The sequence below is a fragment of the Polyergus mexicanus genome, unplaced genomic scaffold (genome assembly GCF_030449975.1).
Source record: "Polyergus mexicanus isolate NDT 795.1 unplaced genomic scaffold, iyPolMexi1.0 SCAF_7, whole genome shotgun sequence".
In the NCBI taxonomy this organism is placed as follows: Eukaryota; Metazoa; Arthropoda; class Insecta; order Hymenoptera; family Formicidae; genus Polyergus; species Polyergus mexicanus.
The window spans coordinates 11,344,263-11,366,562 of NW_027223327.1; the positions used below are offsets into that span (position 1 = coordinate 11,344,263).

Sequence of the window (22,300 nt, forward strand, 5' to 3'; positions counted from 1 at the left end):
GCGTCTAATGAGTCAGTCAACGAATTGATAGAACTCTCGTCCTCTCCGCCGCGTCACCATATTTTCCCCAATGCCCTGTTTGCCAAAGTTACTACGTCAACGATACCACCCTCCCTGACTCTTCCTTCCCCCTCGATTCTCCTCGTCGACCGCCGTCGCGAAAAGCATCCGATTGGAACGCGGCGAATATGTGTTCGATCCTTCGTTATGTATGACGCATCGATGAAATTTGCGGATCCGCGCATTACGATGTCGCGCTGATGAACGACGCGGCTTGTCAAATTACAGAGCGGCTGCTGCAGCGCCCGATTGTTGTCCGAGATAACGAGTTGATTTTCGCGAGTGCCGTATTAATTATCGGCGCGGCGAAACAACGTTTAACGAGCGAAAAATCCATCAAGTAGCTTAATTACTATACTATTCTCATCTCTAGAAAATTTCTTACTTTTACCCTGTTAACGTAATTTCTTATTCAAAAGTTTTCTTATTGCCGAGAATCCACTTCTCGCGCTACGCGGTATACGGCTTGTATTTTTATGGGCTTACATGTACGCTCCTTCCAACGAGCGAGCGTACAATTTGCATAGCACAGCACGAACTCGGAAAAGCTTGCCCTATTGTTATTTCATTCAACGGTTTCTTAATAAAGAATTTTTCATCTTTTAAACGTACGTTTGTGCGCATTGCCGCTTTATTATTCGCATTAAGATTTGCATTGCTGCATTTATTGTTAGATTAAATATTGCGAGATATATCATAAACATTATAAACATTTTATTCAGCAATTATGCAAAAGGAATTAATCCGTAAAATTGTAAATTTAGATATAATTTAATATATTTATCAGATTCTGCTTTCTATCTTCAAAAATTGTTTTCATTTTCAATTTTTTTTTTTTTTGTGGATATATGTAAGATGTAAGTCTCTCTTCTTTATGTGAATATATGTTATACTTAAATTTCTTACGCTTATAATAACGTTGTGTGTGAATAATTAAATTATGAAAATTTATTACGACGATTCAAGTATTAAACAAATGCTGAGAACGATGTCATTCAAAGTTTATTTGAACACAGGATATTAAACTAAACTGTTGTCACGCCACGACGTAGTTGCGATTCTCTGCGTTAACTTTATACACAAATTCAGTCGCCTCATGTTAGTTTCTGCACAAACTAATTGCTTCGCGCGATGCATTCCCTTCTGCAGCTTTGTGAAAAGCAAAAAGATATAAAAACATACATATAGTTATAAATAACACAGTAATCGGATGTAAAAAATAAATTTATTGGTGGATTGTAACAATTAAGCCTCCCCTCATTTCCATTCACTTTTTCGTGCACGCTTTTAGAGTAAAGGGGAATTAATACAGATAAATTTGTACTCTAATGTTACGTGTCTTTGAAAATTAACATTTCTTTTATGAACAATATGAGAACATAATAAAATATTGAAATGTATGTATAAGAAAAGCTGGCCTATTATCACGGTTAGCCAAAATAAAATGACGAAATGGAGGAATTTATTTTTGTGCGACGGACAGGGCCATCATCCGCGCCGTCACCTTTGTCGTTATGCGAGCTTGCCTTGCGAAATCCCGTCCCTTAAACGTATGCATGACTCTCGACCGATTCGGGCCTGTTAACATATAAATTGCAGCTTAACGATGAGACAATCAGTTTCACGGGAACTCTTGGTAAGAGAGTGACGACGGGGACGAAGACGGACGACACCGAGTGCGAGGATAAACGAGACGGTAAAGGCTAAAGAGAGAAAGAAGGAGAGAAAGGGAACGACGAGAAGGGACGATAGAGAGACGGAGTCATCCCCTTTGTCTTTTCCACCGTCCACGAAGAAGGACGGTGGAAAAGACAAAGCGCGTTAGAAGAACGGGAGAGAGAGACCGTCGAAGAGACAAAAACGGGGGTGTGAGTGACATTCAATTCAATTTCCTAAGAAACTCTTTAGTGTTTGAGATACAGCCGCCCAAAGGATGCGCGTGAGGTTAGATATGTGGTGGAGATGGTGGGTGAAATCGCCGTGGGAGGATGGAAGATGGATAAACGAGGCGACCGTAGAAAGAAAGAGAGAGAATAGGGATCGAAATAGAGAGAAATCCCGAGGATGGATGGAAGCGCGATCGCGTGGAGTTGCGCGCGAAGGGTGGAAAGAAGAAGAAGGACGCGACACACGCCGCGCGTTAAGGACGGAGCGAGTGATGGAAAAGCTGCGATAGGGAGCGAGTCGGAAGACAACAACAACGATAGAGAGCTGCATAAAAAGGGAGAGAAGTTCTCGTGTGAGTGCGGGGGCGGGGGGGAATAAGAGGGCGAGCGGGAGGAAGGGATTGATATTGCCGAAAGAGAAGGAAGAGGGTGAACCAGGACGAGGGGAAGGGAAACAAGATATACGAGAGCGAGAAAGCGTGGACGGAAGAACGCGGGGGATAAACGGAGACGCGGGAGAGGCGGGAGAGAGAGACTGACTAACTGACTGTGGCCGGTTGAAGGGGGATAAAGAGGGGGGGGGGGTGATAGCGCGAAGGGGAATAAGGATTCTGTGCGCGGGCGCAAAGCTGGCGCAAACTCTTCGTGCAGCATCCCTCGTCAGTTGCAAGTCAGGAACTATCGCGGCCGCGTGGCCGCCCGCCTTGCTATTCGCCCTCGCTCTATCCTGCCGATCTCGAGCGCGACGATCGGCCGATCGATCCGAGGTAAACGGGGAAAAACGGTGATCCTTCGCGATCGAGACGCGATTTCGTGATTTTTCGACGTTATTCCGTGACGCGACAAGTTTCCGCTCGCGCGACTAGATCTTTTCTCTTTTTTCTTTTTGTTTAATTAATGGAAAACCAAGAAAACGGAAGCGTGGTGGCACCGATCGACGAGCGAGACGTGTTTACGTAGATGAGAAGCGTGTAACGCTCGCGTGGATACAGTGATACGTAAGATCCCTCACAGGCACAGAATGGATAAAGACTTTCGTCGGGATTACAGAAAAATGCGACGTGCTTTGCTTCACCTGCTGCTCATAGTAGGGGGTAAGTCTCGTCAGGCAGTGTTAAGTTCATAGAAGGGGAGGCGAGTTCTCTTTCTACGAGTGGCACGGTTCCATCTTACCGATTAACGAGTTCGTAAGATGATTTTTTTCGTCAACTTCTAATCTTCAATCAGAAATAATCAAGTGAATTTTTAACCTGCTGTCGTTAATCCGAAAATGATGAACACGGGAAGAAGGGATAGAAGGGGGCAAAAGGAATGTGTTTCTCCAGTTAGTGGTTTTTGCGCCGAGGGTACTTTACGTGCATATCATCTACAATATTTTAAATAACACTCTATGCGTGCAAGAGAAGCAATGCCCGCTCTTCCGTATCACATCCCAAAAAGAGGAGAGACGTTTAAGTTCCTACTAAGTTAGGCCAAACAGTCGTTAAAGGAGTCATTGGTACCTACGATCTTTCCGCGCCCTTTCCAGTTGTCTCGTTACTTGGCGAAGTACCGAGATCCGCTGATACGAAAAAGGACGCGGAATACCTGTATTTTCTTGGAAAATGGGAGATGGTTTGCAGCCGTTCTACGATCGGCAGAAACGGCATTGTTACAATCGAGTTTCGGTTTGGTCGGATTCACCCCGGAATTGTAATCGACGCTTTCGCTCGTCGACCCAATCCTCGATATTACCACTGCCATTTGCTAAACTCTATTCGTGCGAACAACTGCAAAGTATCGCTGAGCAAAAATTATAGAACGATGAGATAACCTGCGCTAAAATTTTTTTTTCTTTTTTACAATGTAAATAATATCAAATTGATTGTTTCTGTTTATATAAGCCCTTATCTTAAGCGAATCTCAAATCAAAGTATATATGTTGTAAACTGAAAAAGATTGTGGATTGAATGTTTTGCTCTGATTCACAGCGATTTGGACGTGAGCCATTTCACTAGGATGTCTCTTATGGAATAACAATTTCGGTGTCAGTCTTGTTAGAGACGAAAAGCTCGCGCTAAAGTTCGGTTTTACTTGATCAAAGTAGGTCGAACGCCTCGCAGTATTCACATATACTTAGAAGAAACACTGAAAAGTGATAGTAAAATTATTTCAAACGACTCTTTTCCTTTCTCGTTAAAAGAAGAAGTACATACTATCGTAAAATATCGTACATTATGTGACAATAAATGAATATGTAAAATTGAAGATGCAATCGGATTAAAGTTAAAATCTTTTATGCTCCGGAAAGGGTGCAACTCTGGCACGTAAGAGCAACTGTTTCATGACAATCGGGGAAGTTAATAGAATAAGTTAAAGTGAGTAGAAGTGAGTTGGGAGCGAGCGAGTTTTTAGACACGTCCGAACAGAGTGATGTATGTATTCAACGATGCAAAAAGCGTAACGGGCGGGAAATTTCGAAACTATTTGAGATATCGAAAAACTATTTTCGTTCACGTGTATAAAAATTTACAAAGTTGTGTATGTGTCGAAGGTTAGATGTATCTAGATTGACTAACCGATTGAATCGAATAAAACGATTTATATGCCAGAAATTCAGGCATCGCTTCTAGTTATGTTGCAATTGGATTGGAATTTATTATATATAATGTATTAAATTGTGCATTTTTTATTTATTAAATTTATAATAGCAGTTAATTAAATCTTTTAAAATATTTAATGTATTAAAATAATAAATTCAAAATTCAATCATAACAGCAATAGGCTTAGAATATTAGCTATTAAGTGGGAAAACTGACAGATAAGACATCATTATATTGTAAACCATCGATGGATATAAATGTGGCGATGGTGTTTGAACGTTGTCTATTAATTTGTACAAACTCTACGCGGGTTTTAATGAATCTTTCTTTCCAATGATTAATTTTAATTTGAAATTTGACGCTTCAAACGACAAATATTGTGTATGTCAAATTTTACAATTTTTATGTAATTTTCATATATTTATATTCATGCTAAAGACCAAATGTACATTTTGCACCAAAAGACGATTCAAAACGTACATTTTTAATGCACATTTGTTAATAAAATTGAACAATAATAAGTTTGCGCATCTTGTAATAACCACGCCTTGGTTCTTATCTACCAGTTTCCCCATTTTAACTGTTAGATTGAAATCATATCCAGAAAATTCAGAAAAAGAGACGCTTCTAAAATTTTAAAGAAATTATTAATAAAAAAAATGACAATTATTTGCAAATTTTAAGATTTTTATAATAGAAAATATTTCTCTCTCATATCTCAGAAATGATATTCTGTAAATAAAAAAAAATTATAGAGGAAGAACTTTGCGTGTGCAAATTATTGTCGAATACTTTTAAAAATGTTGTATAATGGGGTTATTTTTACTTTATTTCTTTCGAGCATTATTCTTTCGAGAACTCAAAGGGCGGAGCCCGCTAGACACGCCGCGATTTGTCGAAGAAGGCGGCAAGCGAGCTTGTTAATTCACTGCTTCGTCTAATTAAACTTGCAATCGTATTTACATTTGCCATTATACAAATCTGTTAATAATATTCTCAAACTAAAAACATGGCACGCTTCAAAATATTTGCATGTCATCATATTTTTTTTCTAAGCGCAATATTTATTTATCTTTACATATCATATAGAGATTGAATTATTTTTATAATCATATCGTATAGTTTTTTGAGCTACATTCACATCGTGTTCCAAAAGTTTCCGGGAAGCATGCCATTTTTGCGTTGTAGAACTAGGTTGTTTCCGATGAGACAGATTCTCTCGACTGAATATTTGCCCTCCGCTGGACCGCCGCTTTTCCACACGATTGCGTCGTGCGCCACGACAAGGCGAACAGATACGTGAGAACTCTTCGAAGAGAGATAAAGAGAGGAAGAGAGAGAAAGAGAGAAAGAAGAAGTCGAGATAGAACAAATCGTGGCGAACGTGCACCGGGAATGCAGACATATCCGAGATACACTCGCCGTCTCCTTCTCGCCATCTTTTCATAGATACTTTACCTCCGTGACGCAGTTTCCGCAAATGCGTTCTAAATCCGCATTCTCTTTTATTGGAAAAATACTACAGCACTGAGTACGCGTCGATGTGACATGATTTATTTTGCTTTCGTAGAGATCGCTTTTAGAAGCAGAGATTTTTATACGCAACAATTTGCCGCCGCGCTTCTACTTTTATTTTTATACAAAATCCGCGTGTTTTTATAAAAGCGTATACCCCTGTAAAGTTTTCGCGATCGCGCTTTGATTGCTCGAGAGAAGCAAGGTTTTTCGTAGAGGAACACAGTACTCGAGAAATTTTCCTTCATTTCTTTCTTGTACTAGGATATTTTAGAAATGAACGTGTTTGCTTCCGAGAGTGCACCATATTTTTGAATGCTTCTATAAACTCTGTTCACTTCGCGAGCAGTTTCAGCATAAAACGTTTGTTGTCTTTCACAACTTTATCTGCCGCTACGCTGCTTAGTTTCTCTCTCATACTTTATAGCTACTGTTAAACATTTTTAAACAAGACATAGAAAGAAAATTCGAGAGCTCTTGCTCATATAGAATATTCATTTCAATTATATACGTATTGATATAACCGATATCAATTATCCTAATCATTTTCACGTGCGATATCGCGTCAGTGAAAATTATTTCAAAAGTCGAAACACTTTCTCTTATATGGTAGCTTATGCAAATGCAATTATATTTTTTCAGCGTTAAACGTTCCTGCAATCATTTTGCACATCTGGCTCCGGTTTTATTCAACAGAAGGAGGCAGGCTTTATGATAAAACTAATTTTCATGTGCGGCCAATCGCGATATATTCGTTCATTTTCGAATGTAAATTTCAAAAGCAATGACAAGTATGAATTGATCTTTGTCAATTATCAGTGGTCGAACGATTATATGTGTACAAACTTTTTATATCATTTTTGCACCGTTACGATTCATTACGTCGTGTTTGCCGAATGCCGTAGGCATTTTCGCGTTTAACTCAGAAGAGTAAATATGTGCAAATATTTGCGATTAATATGTTCATCTCTCACAAAGTTTTAATCATTTCCTGGCCTCTCTCTCGCTTTTCAATAGAGCGTTATCATTTGCATAGTGTGAATTAATGCAACTACACATGTTATGAATTTCTTCCAAATTGTATTATTAAGAATCGTCATTTATCTACATTTTTATAAAGAGCCAATTTGTATAAAGATTTTAATAATGCAAATATTTGGTTAGATATTTTATAATGTTATTGTCGATTTTAAATGTAAGAATGTAATAGTAGAAATATTCTCAATCTTTCTGCAATGATATTACATTCCGAAACGTAATGGATTTAATTCGAAAAAAGCTCTTTAAATCGCTTTCTTCTCGGTATTTTGTCCAATACTGTGAATTTTAATTTGCTAATTGAGTTTCTTTCTTTTAATTAATTACTCTCCGTATTTTAATTCTCTTATTGTCAGAATAGTTTAAGAAGTAGGAAATGAAGAAGAGAGCAACGATATACTCGCATTAACAAACATGTTTATACAGACTGAAATCTGCAGCTCTTTTTGAAAATCGATATGTAAAAGTATTACGAAATAAGTAAAAAAACTCGTTTGAGGCGATCAACTTTATTGATCGCAAATCAGCTCCCATATCTCATTAATATATATTATTACATTTGTTGCGAGTGAAGCACCAATGCCTTAAGAAACTTGGCGCGCAGTTCTGCCTGACATTACTTCTAATTACCTTATTAAATTAATTATCTTTCCTTTATTCCATCTCGTAGCAACAGCTGCAGTTCGAGCGGCAGAAACATGGCTTGTTCGCTCGCGGCGCGGATCAAATTTTGACCAATTACTTCCGCCACCGTTGCTTTTATCGTTTACGACCGACACTAATGAACGCAAACTTGGAGGCGCCCGTTATTCAACATAAACTTTGGTCTTCGTTAACCAAATTCAGTCCACCATTCGTATAATAAACGCGAAACATATATCGTCCCTGCTCTTGCGTACAGTTTATCAAATTTCTTTTCCATCATCCGTTTTATCGCGAATTTAATCTTGACGTCTCAATTTAGAATGTTAAAAATAAAATTCGAGAAGATGAAAAGAATCTTGTTAAAGAAAAGCGCGTCCCCTAATCTGCGTAATATTACGAATCCGATAATGATCTCGCAAGCCAAATATTTCATCCGCTCGTTCCGTTTCGATTGAACGAGACGTTTCTATTCTGATCCCCTCGACCGTCTCGAGCGGGCTACAATCTTCTACAGACAGGCCGAAAGATTTTCTCGAGACTCTCTGTCTCTCTCTCTTCTCTCTCTCTCTCTCTCTCTCTCTCTCTCTCGGCGATGTATTTTCTTGCTTCCTTTTTTTGCCTTCGAAGTCGGAATGCAAAGGATACAGAAATGAAGAGGGTACTTCCGTCCACAATTCGAAGACCTCATCGCCTTCTGCCTCTTCCTCGAACCGATTGTTCCATCTTTGTCTCGTCATGGCTGTCGCGCTCCTTTGTTCATTCGAGTTTCTCGTTGCTCTCGTCTCAGCCGGAACGAAGAGAAAAGGAATTCTCAGAGTAAGTCCTCGCGGACGCTCACCCTTGTCGGATATTACTTTTATTCTGTTTCGAGCCTCGTCGCTGCCCGGACGGGGCTCCTGTTCGAGCATCCTTTCATCTTCGAGTCGTTTTGTATCATCGCGATTGTATCGCTCGTGTGTACGTGATCAGAATTAGTCCGAATCTCTACAGTACCGCGATATCGTCATACTCTACTGTGAAGTACAATTTCCCAAACAAAAACGAGTCGTATAATTCTCCTTGTGCCGTCAGTACAAAGTTAGTCACTAGTATGACGTGAAAAACAAAATACGTTTCACGCGTTGATTCTCAATCTTCAAAATTCAAAATAGAAAAATATATCTGTTACTGTCTCATAATTGTTTATATATTTGTATATACAAGAATATATCGCGAATATATTTAAACTAAAATAAATTAAAATAAATATTTTTACGCTAACAAAAAATTGTATACAACTGCAAAATGCTCTGTGCTCTAAATCGAAACAGGAGGAAGAGAGATTCGAAATTTTTCAAATAAAAACTGATGCAAGTAATGAAAATTGACAAGAAAATAATTCGTTCACATTAAGTGCTTTCGCTCTCTCTTTCTCTCTCTCTCTCTCTCTCTCTCTCTCTCTCTCTCTCTCTCTCTCTCTCTCTTGGTTCATGAATTTCTCTCCATCTTTTAAAAGAAGATCTTGATGCACGTGAAATGTATCAGCATCGTTTAACATTCAATTAAACGAATTATCCGAGCGACTATCTTTTTAATTGCTTTGAAATTACATCGACGCGAGGAGATTCGTACGCTGGAATTTATCCTACAGATACACCGGCGATCAACCAGCGATTCCGGGTGATCGCAGAGCCGTGCGAGAAAAAACGAGAATTGAAAGTCGATCGGAAAGGGCGATCGCTTCCGGATGTAATTCCGCAAATACGTTTCGGTTTCCGCCCGAGCGAGCACGACCGCCATCGCGAATCATCCATGTGAAATTCGTCCAGCAGCATCCGCGCCGAGATACGCCACGCGCCATGTGTGGTCAACGATGCGCCTTTTTGCGGTTCGCGGAACCAGAAAATATGACAGCGCGAGTCGCCTTTCTTTTTTACAGCCGAGAAAAGGGACGCTGGCACACCGAGGATAATCTCATCAACGCGGCAACAGAGGATCCGCGATTGATGATCATCTTAGCCGCCGTACTGTATTATCACCAGTTCCTACACGTGCCATTAATTGCCGTCCTTCCCGCGGAAACGTCACGTTTCGCGGAACCGCGCGCTTCGAGGGTGATTTAATTGTTTTCGCGATCGCGAACGTTTGCGGCAACAGCTACGCAAATTCGGTCGGATTAATCAAATTGAGCCGGATTTATAGCTAATTGGAGCGTGCCGCTTTGTTTCAATAGGCAACTGTAAAACTCTTATAGTATCATATAATTACGGATCTCATCGATCTCACTCGATTACGATGAAGCAAAGAAATATAAGTGAAAAACTAAAATTTTTATATTATGCGATTGTGATAAATCTTGGAGTTTTTTTTCGGTAAAGCATTACATATGTATACGTTTATAGTCATTTATTACATTGTGTGATAGCAATCATTGCACTTAAAATCATCTATTAAGATCAAATAAAATAATTATAAAATTATTGAATAAATAAAATGATATGTACTACATTTTCGATAATTGAAATAAAAGAAATTGTCAGAGTGTGATTTAATATAATAATTTTATAATAATTATTAATAAAATTATTAATTCTATTATTTTCTGAAGAGTAAGACCCTGCACATAATAGAAACAATATTAGGAACAGGAATAAAATATTAAATATCAGGAGGAACAATTTTGAATTATTTTACTTCGAACAAGAGAATGGAATGGATTAACGCGTAATGAAACAAAAAAATAAAAATTAGAAATAATTAATCCATTTCGTTTCCTTGTTTCAAGTAAAATAATTCTATATTGGTCCTCCTGATATTTAATATTTTATTCCTATTTCTAATATTTTTTCTATTGTACGCAGACTATATAATTGCATGTCTGTGTGTTATATTATCGTATATAACCATAATAACCAGATAAGTTACCTCGAAAATGAGTATCCTTTTCAAGATAATAAGGTTGAGGTAAAATAACATTAAATATGAAAATCAGAATTGCTTGTTATATAAAACTCATTTAGGGATATATAATCAAGACGGGAGATGCACGCTTCTAAATGTAGAAATGGAAATAAATAAAATGGAAACAAAGTGCGATTCTCTTCTTATAACGGGAGATAGTGACTTTTCCGTTGACTTAGTGAAAAAGGTCGAGAAAAGTACTTTATATCGCATTTAACGCACCTTTATAACGATCACACTTTACGGCAGGGACAAAAGATTGGTCCGGCGATATAAAAGAATCGTTAAAGCTTCGATACGAAGAGAAAAACGAAGGTGAACGAGTAGATCACAAGGGAAACGAGTAGTGAGCTCGGGGAGACTAAAGGCGAGCGAAAGACTCGAATGAAAAGAACAGAGAAGATCGCGGCGTAGCATACGAGGAGAGAAATCAAGTAAAAGACTAAAAAAAGAAAGAGAGAAAGAGAGAAGAGAACAACTCACCTTTAACTCGAAAGTTTTTCAGAAAACTGCGAGGTATCGGCCATTACCGTGGATTACATACCTTTCTCGCTTCGCTTTCCTTTCTACTTCGTCGAGGGCACGTAAACCGTAATGCTCTTAAAATGCTGGACTTACGTTCGTCTACGTTGAAAGAGTTAAAAATTTATCCTCTTTAAAACTGATTAAGCACAAGCGGAATCCGGTCCGAATGTATGTCTCGCTCGCTGTCTTAATTGAAAAGAAAATCTGAAATCGCGATACGCCGGAATCGCCTGCAGTCGTTTAATTCCCCGATAGACAATGCGCTCTCTCCTCTCTCCGAGGATTCTCATCGCGAGAAAATTCGACGCGAGAACAAGACTCGTCGGATATAAGGACCCACGGGGTTGTCCTTATACATTTAATGGATTCCATGGGAGCGGTTTAATCGCCCTTGCAAGCACGAGACGGCCGCGAGATGAGGGAACGTACGTAAATGAGAGTTGGGATTACTCGTGGCGGTTGCGCCATTTTTGCTTGCTGATCGTCTTTTTCAATGTGTTCGACTCGGGGAGAGACCACCTAATCGAGTATCTCGATGTTGCGCTTTCGCGGTTACCGCGACTTTTTATTGCGAGATACGGAAATTATTTATAGCGCGTCGTCTTTCTGGCATAAATTCTTTTCCAGATAGCATTGAGAATACGGAGAGTGCTCGGCGTTACTCGTGCTATACGCGTATAAACTTCTCTAATGATTAATATACATTGCAAAATACGCGTATCTCAATAATAAATTTAAATTATCATTTAAAACCGTCGCGCGTATTTTATTTATTGACACAGATACAATTAACAGTCTTTTGCATGTTACTTTTCTTTGTTAAATAATAAGAATGTTTTACGTCATAAACATACACGATTATTATTTATCCTTCTCTATATAAAAAGACGAGATTTTTTTATTTTTACTTTATTAATATTAATTATAAGCCGTATTTAATTTTAACCGCGCGCAAAAGCAAAATATGCTCTTAAGCAAGTATCGTTTAGGTTTCGACAGGGAAGAGAAAGGGTGTATATATTCGTAAGATTCTCCGCGCGCGAGGAAATTCGGGGGCGAACGCCTCGGATGCCTTCGCGTTGTCTTAATATATTTCGTACTCGCAGACCGGGGTTGGGTGGTCTTTGTTGGAAAGCCACTTATACGCTTTGCCGAGATACGTAATCTTGCCCGATGGCTCCGGGGCTTACATCGGTCTAAGATTTTAGCTAACGCGGCATGGGGAACCAAAGTTTATTAAGAAACCTTCGAGACTATATGCTGAAGAGAGAAAGAGAGAGAGAGAGAGAGAGGGAGAACGATGTATTGGTTATTACGGAGGTGGGCCCCCGGAGAGAGCTCGGACCAGCTGCAAATAATTAATCTATCTACCTTGGATATTTGCATTGCGTTAGGAGAGCGCTGTAACATGGAGTTTTGACTGAAAACTGTATTAAAGCGGACACGAGATTTTCTGGCATGCTTATTTGTGTATTGGGTATAAACTATTTCGCAACAACAATATAAATTATTTCAGGAAAACAATACAAAATGTTTGCAACTATTGAATGCAAAACTCAATATGCTTTACTGTATTAATCTTTTTTTATGCATCCATGCATCCAAAAAAATCTAAAATCTTACATCTGCCATTCCCCAAGAGCATTCAAAAATCGATATCAACGTTTCGAGTGTCAAAACATAGAAATAAAATCTTGGTACGATTACGAATTCAAGGAGAGCGCTGATTGTATTTCTACATCAATTAAAGGTTAAAGAATTTTTTAACAAAATAATATTTTTTACCGATAATGATAAGACGATTACAACGGGGGATTGTTATAATCAACTATTGTATTACGGCGACTCGTTATTGCCATAAAATGGGGCGTTTCGTACCGTGGTTCTTGGTCACGATAAACGTGACAAACGGTTTAAAAATAGTTTTAACCTAACGCGGCGTGCAATAAACGGACGAAAAAGAAAGATATTAACCGAGTCCGGAGAGGAGAACTCCATCCGGGGACACACCGAGAGCTAACCTCGGCCCAGGGTACGCAGTATCTCAAGCTAGCGTCTCCTCACCAGTTTGGTACTTGGCGGAGCGCTGGCTTTCATTGCGATAACAAACGTTATTTCCGTGCGCCACGCGGAAGAAACTAGCTACTTTCATAGCCGGGGACGATGTATGTCGCCGATTTTTGTCGCGCAATTTATTCGAATTTCGGTAACCTTCGTGCTTTATGGCAGACAATTTCACAAGGATATTGATTAGGAGATAATAGTTTAAAAATTATTTGTAATTCAGACTCGTAATAAAATTAAGTACTTGAAGTAATAATAATTCCTAAAAAAATGTAATAATGTGATTTACTTTTTATATAAAAAAAAAAAAAAAAAAAAAAAATAGAGACAGGTTCCCTAAACGTAAATTAAATATATTATATATTCTCGTATTATTGAAATTGTGTTAAAAGGCATCTCTTTTATCTAGAAATAATGTAAGTATAAAGAAAGTAAAAATGATATACATCAAAGAAAGAATAGATTACGATCTTCTTTTAATATCTAACAACGTCCTTTACGAAACATTTTAGAGATTCTTTCTTAGAATATGATTGCTATCTATTACGTTTAAATGATCTACAAAGCGAATCGAATATCACATTTCGCGGTTAACATGGACGATCCTTGCGATGCGACGATGTCGTTATTAAATTTATTTCGCGCGCCAAATACGAGAGAGTTCTTAACAAAATATTGTCTCTGAATGAAAAACAAATATTCGATAAAACATTCTCCAAACGCGCCTAGGAGATAATACTGTATATGATCCGCCGCGAAGAATGAGAGTCGAGGGATGAACCAGGAAGGGTACCCCGGTCACTGTGCCCTGCGGGGTACATTTAAAAGTATAATTTAAAAATGGTGGTGCGGAACACACGAAATGGCTCATAAGCATAATTTATGCGGCCGTTTCTCGCCAGTCCCTCCCCTCGCGGTTGAGGATGTCTCTCGCACTTTCTCTCCCTTTTACGTTTAATAAAGGTTCCGCGTCGCGTGACAGGTAGAGAGAGGGTTGCCGGTCTTTTTGTTTTGAAGGGAGCTGTTGCCCTTCCTCTCTCTCTCTCTCTCCTTACCTTTAACTTGAATTCGTTAACTCGACGATCGTCAAATCCTCTCCCCTACTCATCCCTCTCTTTCCCTGCCATCCCCCGTCAGGCGTATTTCGAGCGGGAGCTGCGGGTGGAATCGATTTTCTTAGGAATCGAGGCAGAATAATTCGCAAAAGCCGCGCGCGCGACGGCCTGCATCTCATCTGCGTCGAAATAAATTTCAGAGAAGAAACTCGGAAACAGAAGAAGAAGGTGTTATTTGTTACCGTCGGAAGCGCCGTTGGGGGAGGACCGCGGAAAAAGAGCGGCGGGGAACGGGTGAGGCATAATTTAGACCAAGCGTAACGACCACGCCTGGTTGTAATCTATTCAACGGCTGTCCAGATTGAATTTTTGTCAATTAATTGAATTTACGCGCGACGATCTATTCTGTAACTATTAAAATTTAAACTCGCGCCATCTCCGTTACACAGATTTATTATGGAGGCTAATTAATCCAATGCAAAAGTTCCGTGATCAATTTTCGTATTCATTTTTATATTTACATTATATATATAATGTAAAAATTTAATATCAAAAATAAATGTATAAATATGTTATAATAAATTAATAAAAAAAAAAAAATATATATATATATATATATATATATATATATAATTATTTTAAAGTAATAAAACTCTTCATTGACTAGAATTTTATTGCGTAAATTTTGGTATATTTTGTATGTATAGAAAAATTATGTAGAGTGGCTCTGTCATAAAAAAAAGAAAATTGCAGAACAGTGCAATTTAAATTTCGCTCTCGCAAGGAATAGTAAATTTGCAGCTATATGTATAGCACACCATAACATCAAATTGAGAGAAACATTTCCTTTTGAAAGCATCCTCGAGATATTTACTATTGTATGACAGTTTCGATTATCTAGAATCCAGCAATGCACTAACTAACTCCGATAACAAATTACTTTGTCTGTGGCTTGTTAATAAAATAGTTCGCGTCAATTTGTCGATACCAAGAAGAACTTACGAAACAAGACGCGACAGATCATCCAAATGAATTAATATTATTGCCTTTTAATCTTTACTTAAAAGGATGCTTTACATTGATACGAAACGCGCAATCTTCGTTTTTGCCTGCTAAACAAATTCAGATATTTAAACTTATCTCTTTCCGAGGTAAAACACAAATAAGTCATGGTATTTAAAGATGTACCTGCGTTTTTCTTTATGTATGATAACTTTAGAGATATTAAAAAAATTCTAGAAAAAGAAATCTAGAAGTTTATAAGCATTGGTCACACGTTTAAGTAAATTTGCTTATTACAAGAGCGTTTTAACATTTAATATAGTAGTTAAACTTAGACGAGATGGAGGTAAAGCCACACAGGCGAAAGAATGCTCCAGGGGAGCGGAAGTTATCGCACACAGAGAGACATCGAGTTTCTCTATGTATTTCGGATAGAGAATGATCAGTCGAGCGTTTAATCTTTGATAGCGGAGTGCAAAGCCGCGCGATTTGTCCGCGAGTGAACGGCAGTCTTCGTTGCCGAATGTGTTTCCCCGATTGGCTAGTTCTTTGATCATCAAGAGTTTTAGCTTTGCCTCACGTTGACGGAAGCCACAGTTTTCTTCAAATCAACCGTTTGTGGAGTAAGCTTTTGGTATATCAAAATGTATCCTATCTCAATTTATCTGTCGCGAGTATGACATATCGCGAAAAGTAAGCAGGAAATATAGTAAAATTATATTGCATTTAAAAAACATAATTATATATAATAAATATTTATTTCTAATAGATTACCGCATATATGTTTAATATATGTGTTCAACGAATAAATTAGAAAACTTTTATAATGCGATAAACTTTGCTCACGTTCCTGTAAAATCAGAACTGTCATCCACAAATATTTTTGCTTTATACTATAATCGCGATATCCCGTAAATATCAATTATAGCAGAAACTAAACTTTAATGCAAGTTTAATTCGATGTAATTATATTAATTATATTATACCGCGTAAATTGGCTTCAGTCCAAGAGAGATACACATGATATGCATTTTCTCTTCCGTAAACGAGAGAGCAGTGGTAAAATTTGCGACAAACTATCTATAACTAGTCCGTTGAGACAGTTTGCATAATAAAATTATATACAAATGCGTTTCAAAATTAAATTAATATTTCTGAATGACACACACACAGACAAATTATTAATCTTATTAACTTTGTTGATTTATAGTTTGCATGCATGAAATAAAAGCTGTATATTTTTGAGAGCATTTTTTAATGGGCTTTTCTACTACATTTCTAACGCGCCTTTTTAGAGTTTTGGAGTCGCGTAAAGCGCGTTCGCTAACTGGGTCAATTTGATACTTTATAATCATGAACTACGAATCCCTTTGCGGAAAATTTCGCGCGCGAAACAGATTGCTCTTTCTTTCGCGAGCTTCTATACGGATTTAATGATGTATAACTATAGTTTGCAATTTTGTCGGCCTCTGAGAGAGAGAGAGAGAGAGAGCTTTTATTTAACGACTTGACCTATTTAAATGGTTTTCTCCCGAGAATTTTTGACCTTAAGACCTTAGAATCTGCTAATTATTTTAAGCCGTTAAAATGCAATAATTCCCTGAGATCTTTTTCACATAGCTTCGATGTTCTAACAGATAAAGCATATATATCTTACCACGGAATGCTTATGGCTACGTTCTCGATAATGTCTGGAATGCTGTTACTAACCGCGTTACAATAATTACGTTAATTGCTTTCTCTTTCTCTCTCTCTCTCTCTCTCTCTCTCTCTCCCCCCTTCCTCTCTATGTAACAATAAACATGTAAACTAAAGCTGTAAACATGCTTAAAAATTAGTTTAAAATGTTGTAAATTGTGCAAAGAGAATTTGTTGCATCATTTATGCTGCCTTTATAAGAGAAACATATTTTTTTTTAAATGACATATTATTATATTTCTAAATTATAATGCTACGTGATTCTATCAGAAAGACGTTGCAACATGCAATATTTTGAACCTAACAAGGGAAGCTCTTTTGCCGCACTTATCAACGAGACAAGTGAATGTAAATTGTAAAGAGCTCGCGAAGCGTCCCGTCGAGAATTACGCTGTTTGCGCCAATCGCATTAAGCAACTTTGTAATCGGAGTCGATGAAATGAGTTACTTTCACAGAACTTTGAAGACACAAGTCGCACTTTCCTCGTAAACTTTCCAACAGAGATCATCAAACCTCGTTGCTGTAAATTTCATGGAGGATATGCAAAAATTCAATTGGAGACGCACATTTGTATATATTACATATGATAATATCTGATTATATACATATTGTATTAATCTCTTGCAAATTTATATATCAAATTTATATATTGGTAATTATATTATATATCGAGCTACGTCCGTTGTGGATCATTAAGGGAGTTTCTTTACAACATAGTTTTTACACTATAGACACGGATAATACTTTCTATGTCTCGTTCTTCAAAAAATTTCGGCGAATAAGCTTCCCAGCTGAAACGAGATCCTTTATATTCACGGCTCATTAGACGAAAGTCCTTCATGGCTGAGATTGAGAACGCTCTCCTCGTTTCTTTTCGTTTTACAAGTTATTCAAAGCACCCTGATTTTTGTAAAAAAATTTGTATAAGTAGCTTCCACCTTCAATTACACCGGAGGTTTATTCCACGACGTATTATTCTCAGTATGCGTTTCCTTCATTGATTGCATACCTTCGACCAACTGGTCGAAGTCTTCGAATGCCCATTCTGAGGCTTGAAATGTTTTACATACTTGCGTTCATCGTACAATGCGTAAGATGTAAATAAGATATTGGACCAAACTTGATTTTAATATTACGTGAAAAACAAACTTTGCATATTTATTTGAGAGGAAAGAAAATGCTCCATGTAACTGTATATATGAAATTTTAAATTATTATTTGACTAATATACGATTAATTTCGAGCTGAGCTGTCGTATTTTATATTCATAGATAGGAGAGAAGTAGCTCGGCAGTAACGAAAACACCGGTTAAAAAATTAACATTTGAATTGTATCACGTTTATCACTGTACTATGTTATCTATAATCACAATTCTGTGCTTGTTCGCAAAACCGCGGAAATATCAATATTACTATTTACACGGGAAGCAAATAAAACGGCGACCAACACGCATATTACGCAACAGAATCGCTTAATGCGATAATCAACGAGATCGTTTCCATCGAAACAGAAGCGACGTAATTTCTCACTTTTTGCCGCATCAAATTGATCCATGTTTAGACAATGGCGGCGGAGCGTCGTCCGCAAAAAAGTTCGTTGCCCGTCGTATCAGATTAAACGTTTAAACAATGGCGTGAACTTTGGAAGTCTTCGTTCCCCGTCAGTATCGGCAAAAAGCGCGGAAAGCGCGCAGGCGAGATGTTTTATCTCTTACGGAGAAGTTTTCCTCCGGTGGCGCAACGGTGGTGGATTTTTATTCCTTCGCGCTTCGTACTTCCGCACACCGTCGCTACAATAAAGTCCCGCCGTTCGATAAAACGTCAAGCTACGAATTTCCGGCGACTTGGGAGAACGTCAACACAGGGGTAGCGAGCGCGGCGACGTATGTGGAAAAAAAGTGTCCTTTATAGAATTGACGGAAAGCACACGGGGATATTTCGTCTCGCGCGGAAAACGCTCGAAAATTTTTCCTTACGTGGAAAACCCTCCCCCCGCGCTGCAGGGCGTGTCGGATTATCGTCCTTTTCAATGTGATGACTGCAATATTTGACGGCTGGATTTCTTCGCGAAAGAAGTAGATTTGTCTTGCATTTGGCGGTAGTAACGGAAATGCAAAACTTTGGAACGAGATATTATTAATAATAAAATATTAATGATAACTGAAATTCAGATAAAAGATAAGAGATTTAGAATAAAAATGGAATAAATTATGTATTATATATATGAATTATTAAATATATATATATATATATATTTATATATTTAACATTTGTATATTAAAACATATTAAAAGATATTGTAATATTATTTAATATTTGGCAATTATTTATAATATGTTAATAAAAATGATTTCTTATATTTTTATAATAAATATGTGATAATATGTATATAATGTGTTTAAAAGTAATTATAAAAAATAAAACAACATATATATCGCTATAAGTATGATTATTCTTTAAGTTTCTTACACTTACGATGTGTTTCTACTTTTTTTCGATATACTATAAACTTTCATAAGCGCGCGCGTGTGATTAATATAAAATAAACGATTAAGACAAATTATGTATTTAAATACTTTGTGTTTCATAAAGGTGCTTCTATTTCGCGATTCGTTGTATTTTATTTGTTGCTAAAGGCTGCCGGACCGGGACTTCTCGCGGCTTTTCGGTTTCCCTAAGGGACGACGATTCTCAACGATTCAATCAGCGCGGCCAATCGAATTCGACAATTGAGTAATCCGGTACTCCGTTCAGCGTTTCTTCTTTTCCTTTAGTACCTCCTCGTACTCTTCTCCTCTACCCTCTTGAAGACCGAGGCGCTGCCGATTACAGAGAAAGAGATCTTCGCGTACAACTGAACGTATGAACGAAAGAGATGTAGAAAGTAACGATGGATCATTAAAGTGAAAAAACTCGTGCCTCCAATTTGCGTTAAATTTTAAACGGAAATTTATTTCGATAATAAAGATGCAGTTTCAAAGTAGTTTTGCGACTTAAGAGATACTTTAACTCTAAAAGATAAAATGAATAGGCAAATGAAAGATATAAAAGAAATGTAAAATAAGTTTGTTGAAAATTTTTAATGAATTACCTTTAAAATTACCTTTTACATTAAAATTATTTTTGACGTTAATAGTTTGAGAACATTAATAAATGAAAATAATGTCATATACTCGTATATAATACATGGCATAATTATTAAAATGTTTTACCCTGTAGATACAATTATACATATGATAAATAAATTAAAATAAAATACTAGAAACGCAAGATAGCAATGTATTATTTTGATCATATAATCATCAAATTGTTACGAAATAAAGTACGAAATTAGAATCAATTAAATTATGAAATTAAAATTAATTAAATTGCATCATTTTTAAGCTATTGACATTTATATTTGCACAATCGAATTTTGTTAAAATTCGTTCTCGAAGCGCATGTTGCAAAAGCACAATTACATTGATATAATATACTCAAAATTTCTCTCACGCAATCGCATATTTCGCACATAGCTATGCGAAATCTCTTGCTCGCATCCCATTTTAATAAGAGCAAGAGAGGAGGACCGAAACTTTCAACGAATAGTAGCTGTGCCTGCTTTCTGCGAGATTACATAACTACTCAGGCAAAAGCCGAGAGCATATGAAAATTGCAGCTAAGAAAATTACTAATCGCCACAAATGCTAAAATTTCCACATACATACATCGTAACATTTTTGCCAAATATGCATCTTCTAAATTAGATTTTGTCTGCAAATAATAAATTGCCCGCTCGGAATAGCTTTCTCAAAATAATTTCCTAAATCTTATAATTTAATTCTGTTAATTAACACGATAAAATCAATAATTGTCAACTTGAAAACAATTTACACCAAGTTTGATATTTGCTGATAATAAGCTTATTTACATATTTCGATATATTTTTTACATAAAAATGTTTTATATATTTTGTAATATTATATATACTGTCTTAAACAATTTTATTATATATAGCATTGTGTGTATGTGTAGTTATATAATTGTTAGAAATGTTACCTTCTTGAGTCTTTTAAGTGTTTAAAATGAGATGTATTCAATTTATTAACTTGATTTATGGTACTCTAAAAAACAGTCTAAGCTAAATTTAATGAGCAAGAAGAATGTAATCCTCACGAAACAGAGAGAAATTTTCAAACTGTTTCCATCATCGGCAAGATCGCTAGAAATACGAAGAGATGCGTGCATCCTTCGTCCTTCTTTTATCGCAGGATTTGTCGATAAACGTCGACGAAAAGTTGCGGGCAACCCGTTTGGAGAGATAAACGGCTTTCCACAAATCGACATTGCAGTTGAATCGCGAAGGTAGGAAAATCGTAGGTACGTTATCACGTTCCTAGCTACATCGATCTTGAATTCGACTTGTCAACGTCAACGACAATCGCGGGCTCATCATTCGCGTGAGAAATATTTTCTCCGATCGAGGAGCTTCATCCTTTAAAACGCGCGTACGCAAAGCACGCCCTTCGCTCTTCAAAGAAATAACCGTGAGCGATGCTTCAAATTCGAGAGATTTCCGTATTTGATTTACGATAAGCGACTATCAACTGTTATTTTAAGAGGCATTAAACAGCTCCTTTTACGAATAAACAGATTTCGGCTATCTTTCTATATCATAATTATTAATTGACGATAATTAATTATTTAATAGGATTGATTATGAGGGCAAGGTCCTCATTTAATAAAATATAATGAAAGATTATATAAGAAAATATAATTTATATATTATTACAAAAATAAAATTGCTAATTGTAATAGGTGTATCATCCCTGTGTTCTTCATCTCAATATACTTTTCTCATAAAATTTTATTAATTATAACAATTAGGACTATTGTGTGATTGTTATTATTAAAAGAATGTTTCTTACTATAATATTTATCTATTCTTTAAACACGTACGCGAGCTTTGAGATATTACACTGTATAGTAGAAGTGTACTGAGTGACGTTTGTAAAGAAATAGGGGGAAAAACTTTAAATTGGAGATGAGCTCTCTCCTTTCTTTAAATCGCTGTAGAATTTCACACCCAGAGACTGTGAGACTGCTTTACCTTCGTCGAGCATTTATATTCCCTTGCGGCGAATTTTCTTTATTTCAAACGAGAATAAAAGATATGCTCCATTGTACCTTACATATATTTAATGAGTATCGTTGATATGTATATGAAAGTTAATGTTTTATTTCTCTGCAATTTTATTTTTCTTAGAAATAAATATGAATGGTCCAACATATACACATATATCACAATAT

At 36.9% G+C, this 22,300-nt stretch overlaps 1 protein-coding gene across 1 annotated transcript in view; it reads left to right on the forward strand.

The window, feature by feature from the left end:
* Positions 1-2,624: 2,624 nt before the first annotated feature.
* LOC138934668 (uncharacterized) overlaps positions 2,625-22,300 on the forward strand; it is an 87,829-nt gene continuing 68,153 nt past the window's right edge. The window contains exon 1 of the mRNA XM_070298663.1: positions 2,625-3,040. Within this exon, the coding sequence (XP_070154764.1) occupies positions 2,968-3,040 (73 nt within the window). The 5' untranslated portion in view covers positions 2,625-2,967. The remainder of the gene's footprint in view (positions 3,041-22,300) is intronic.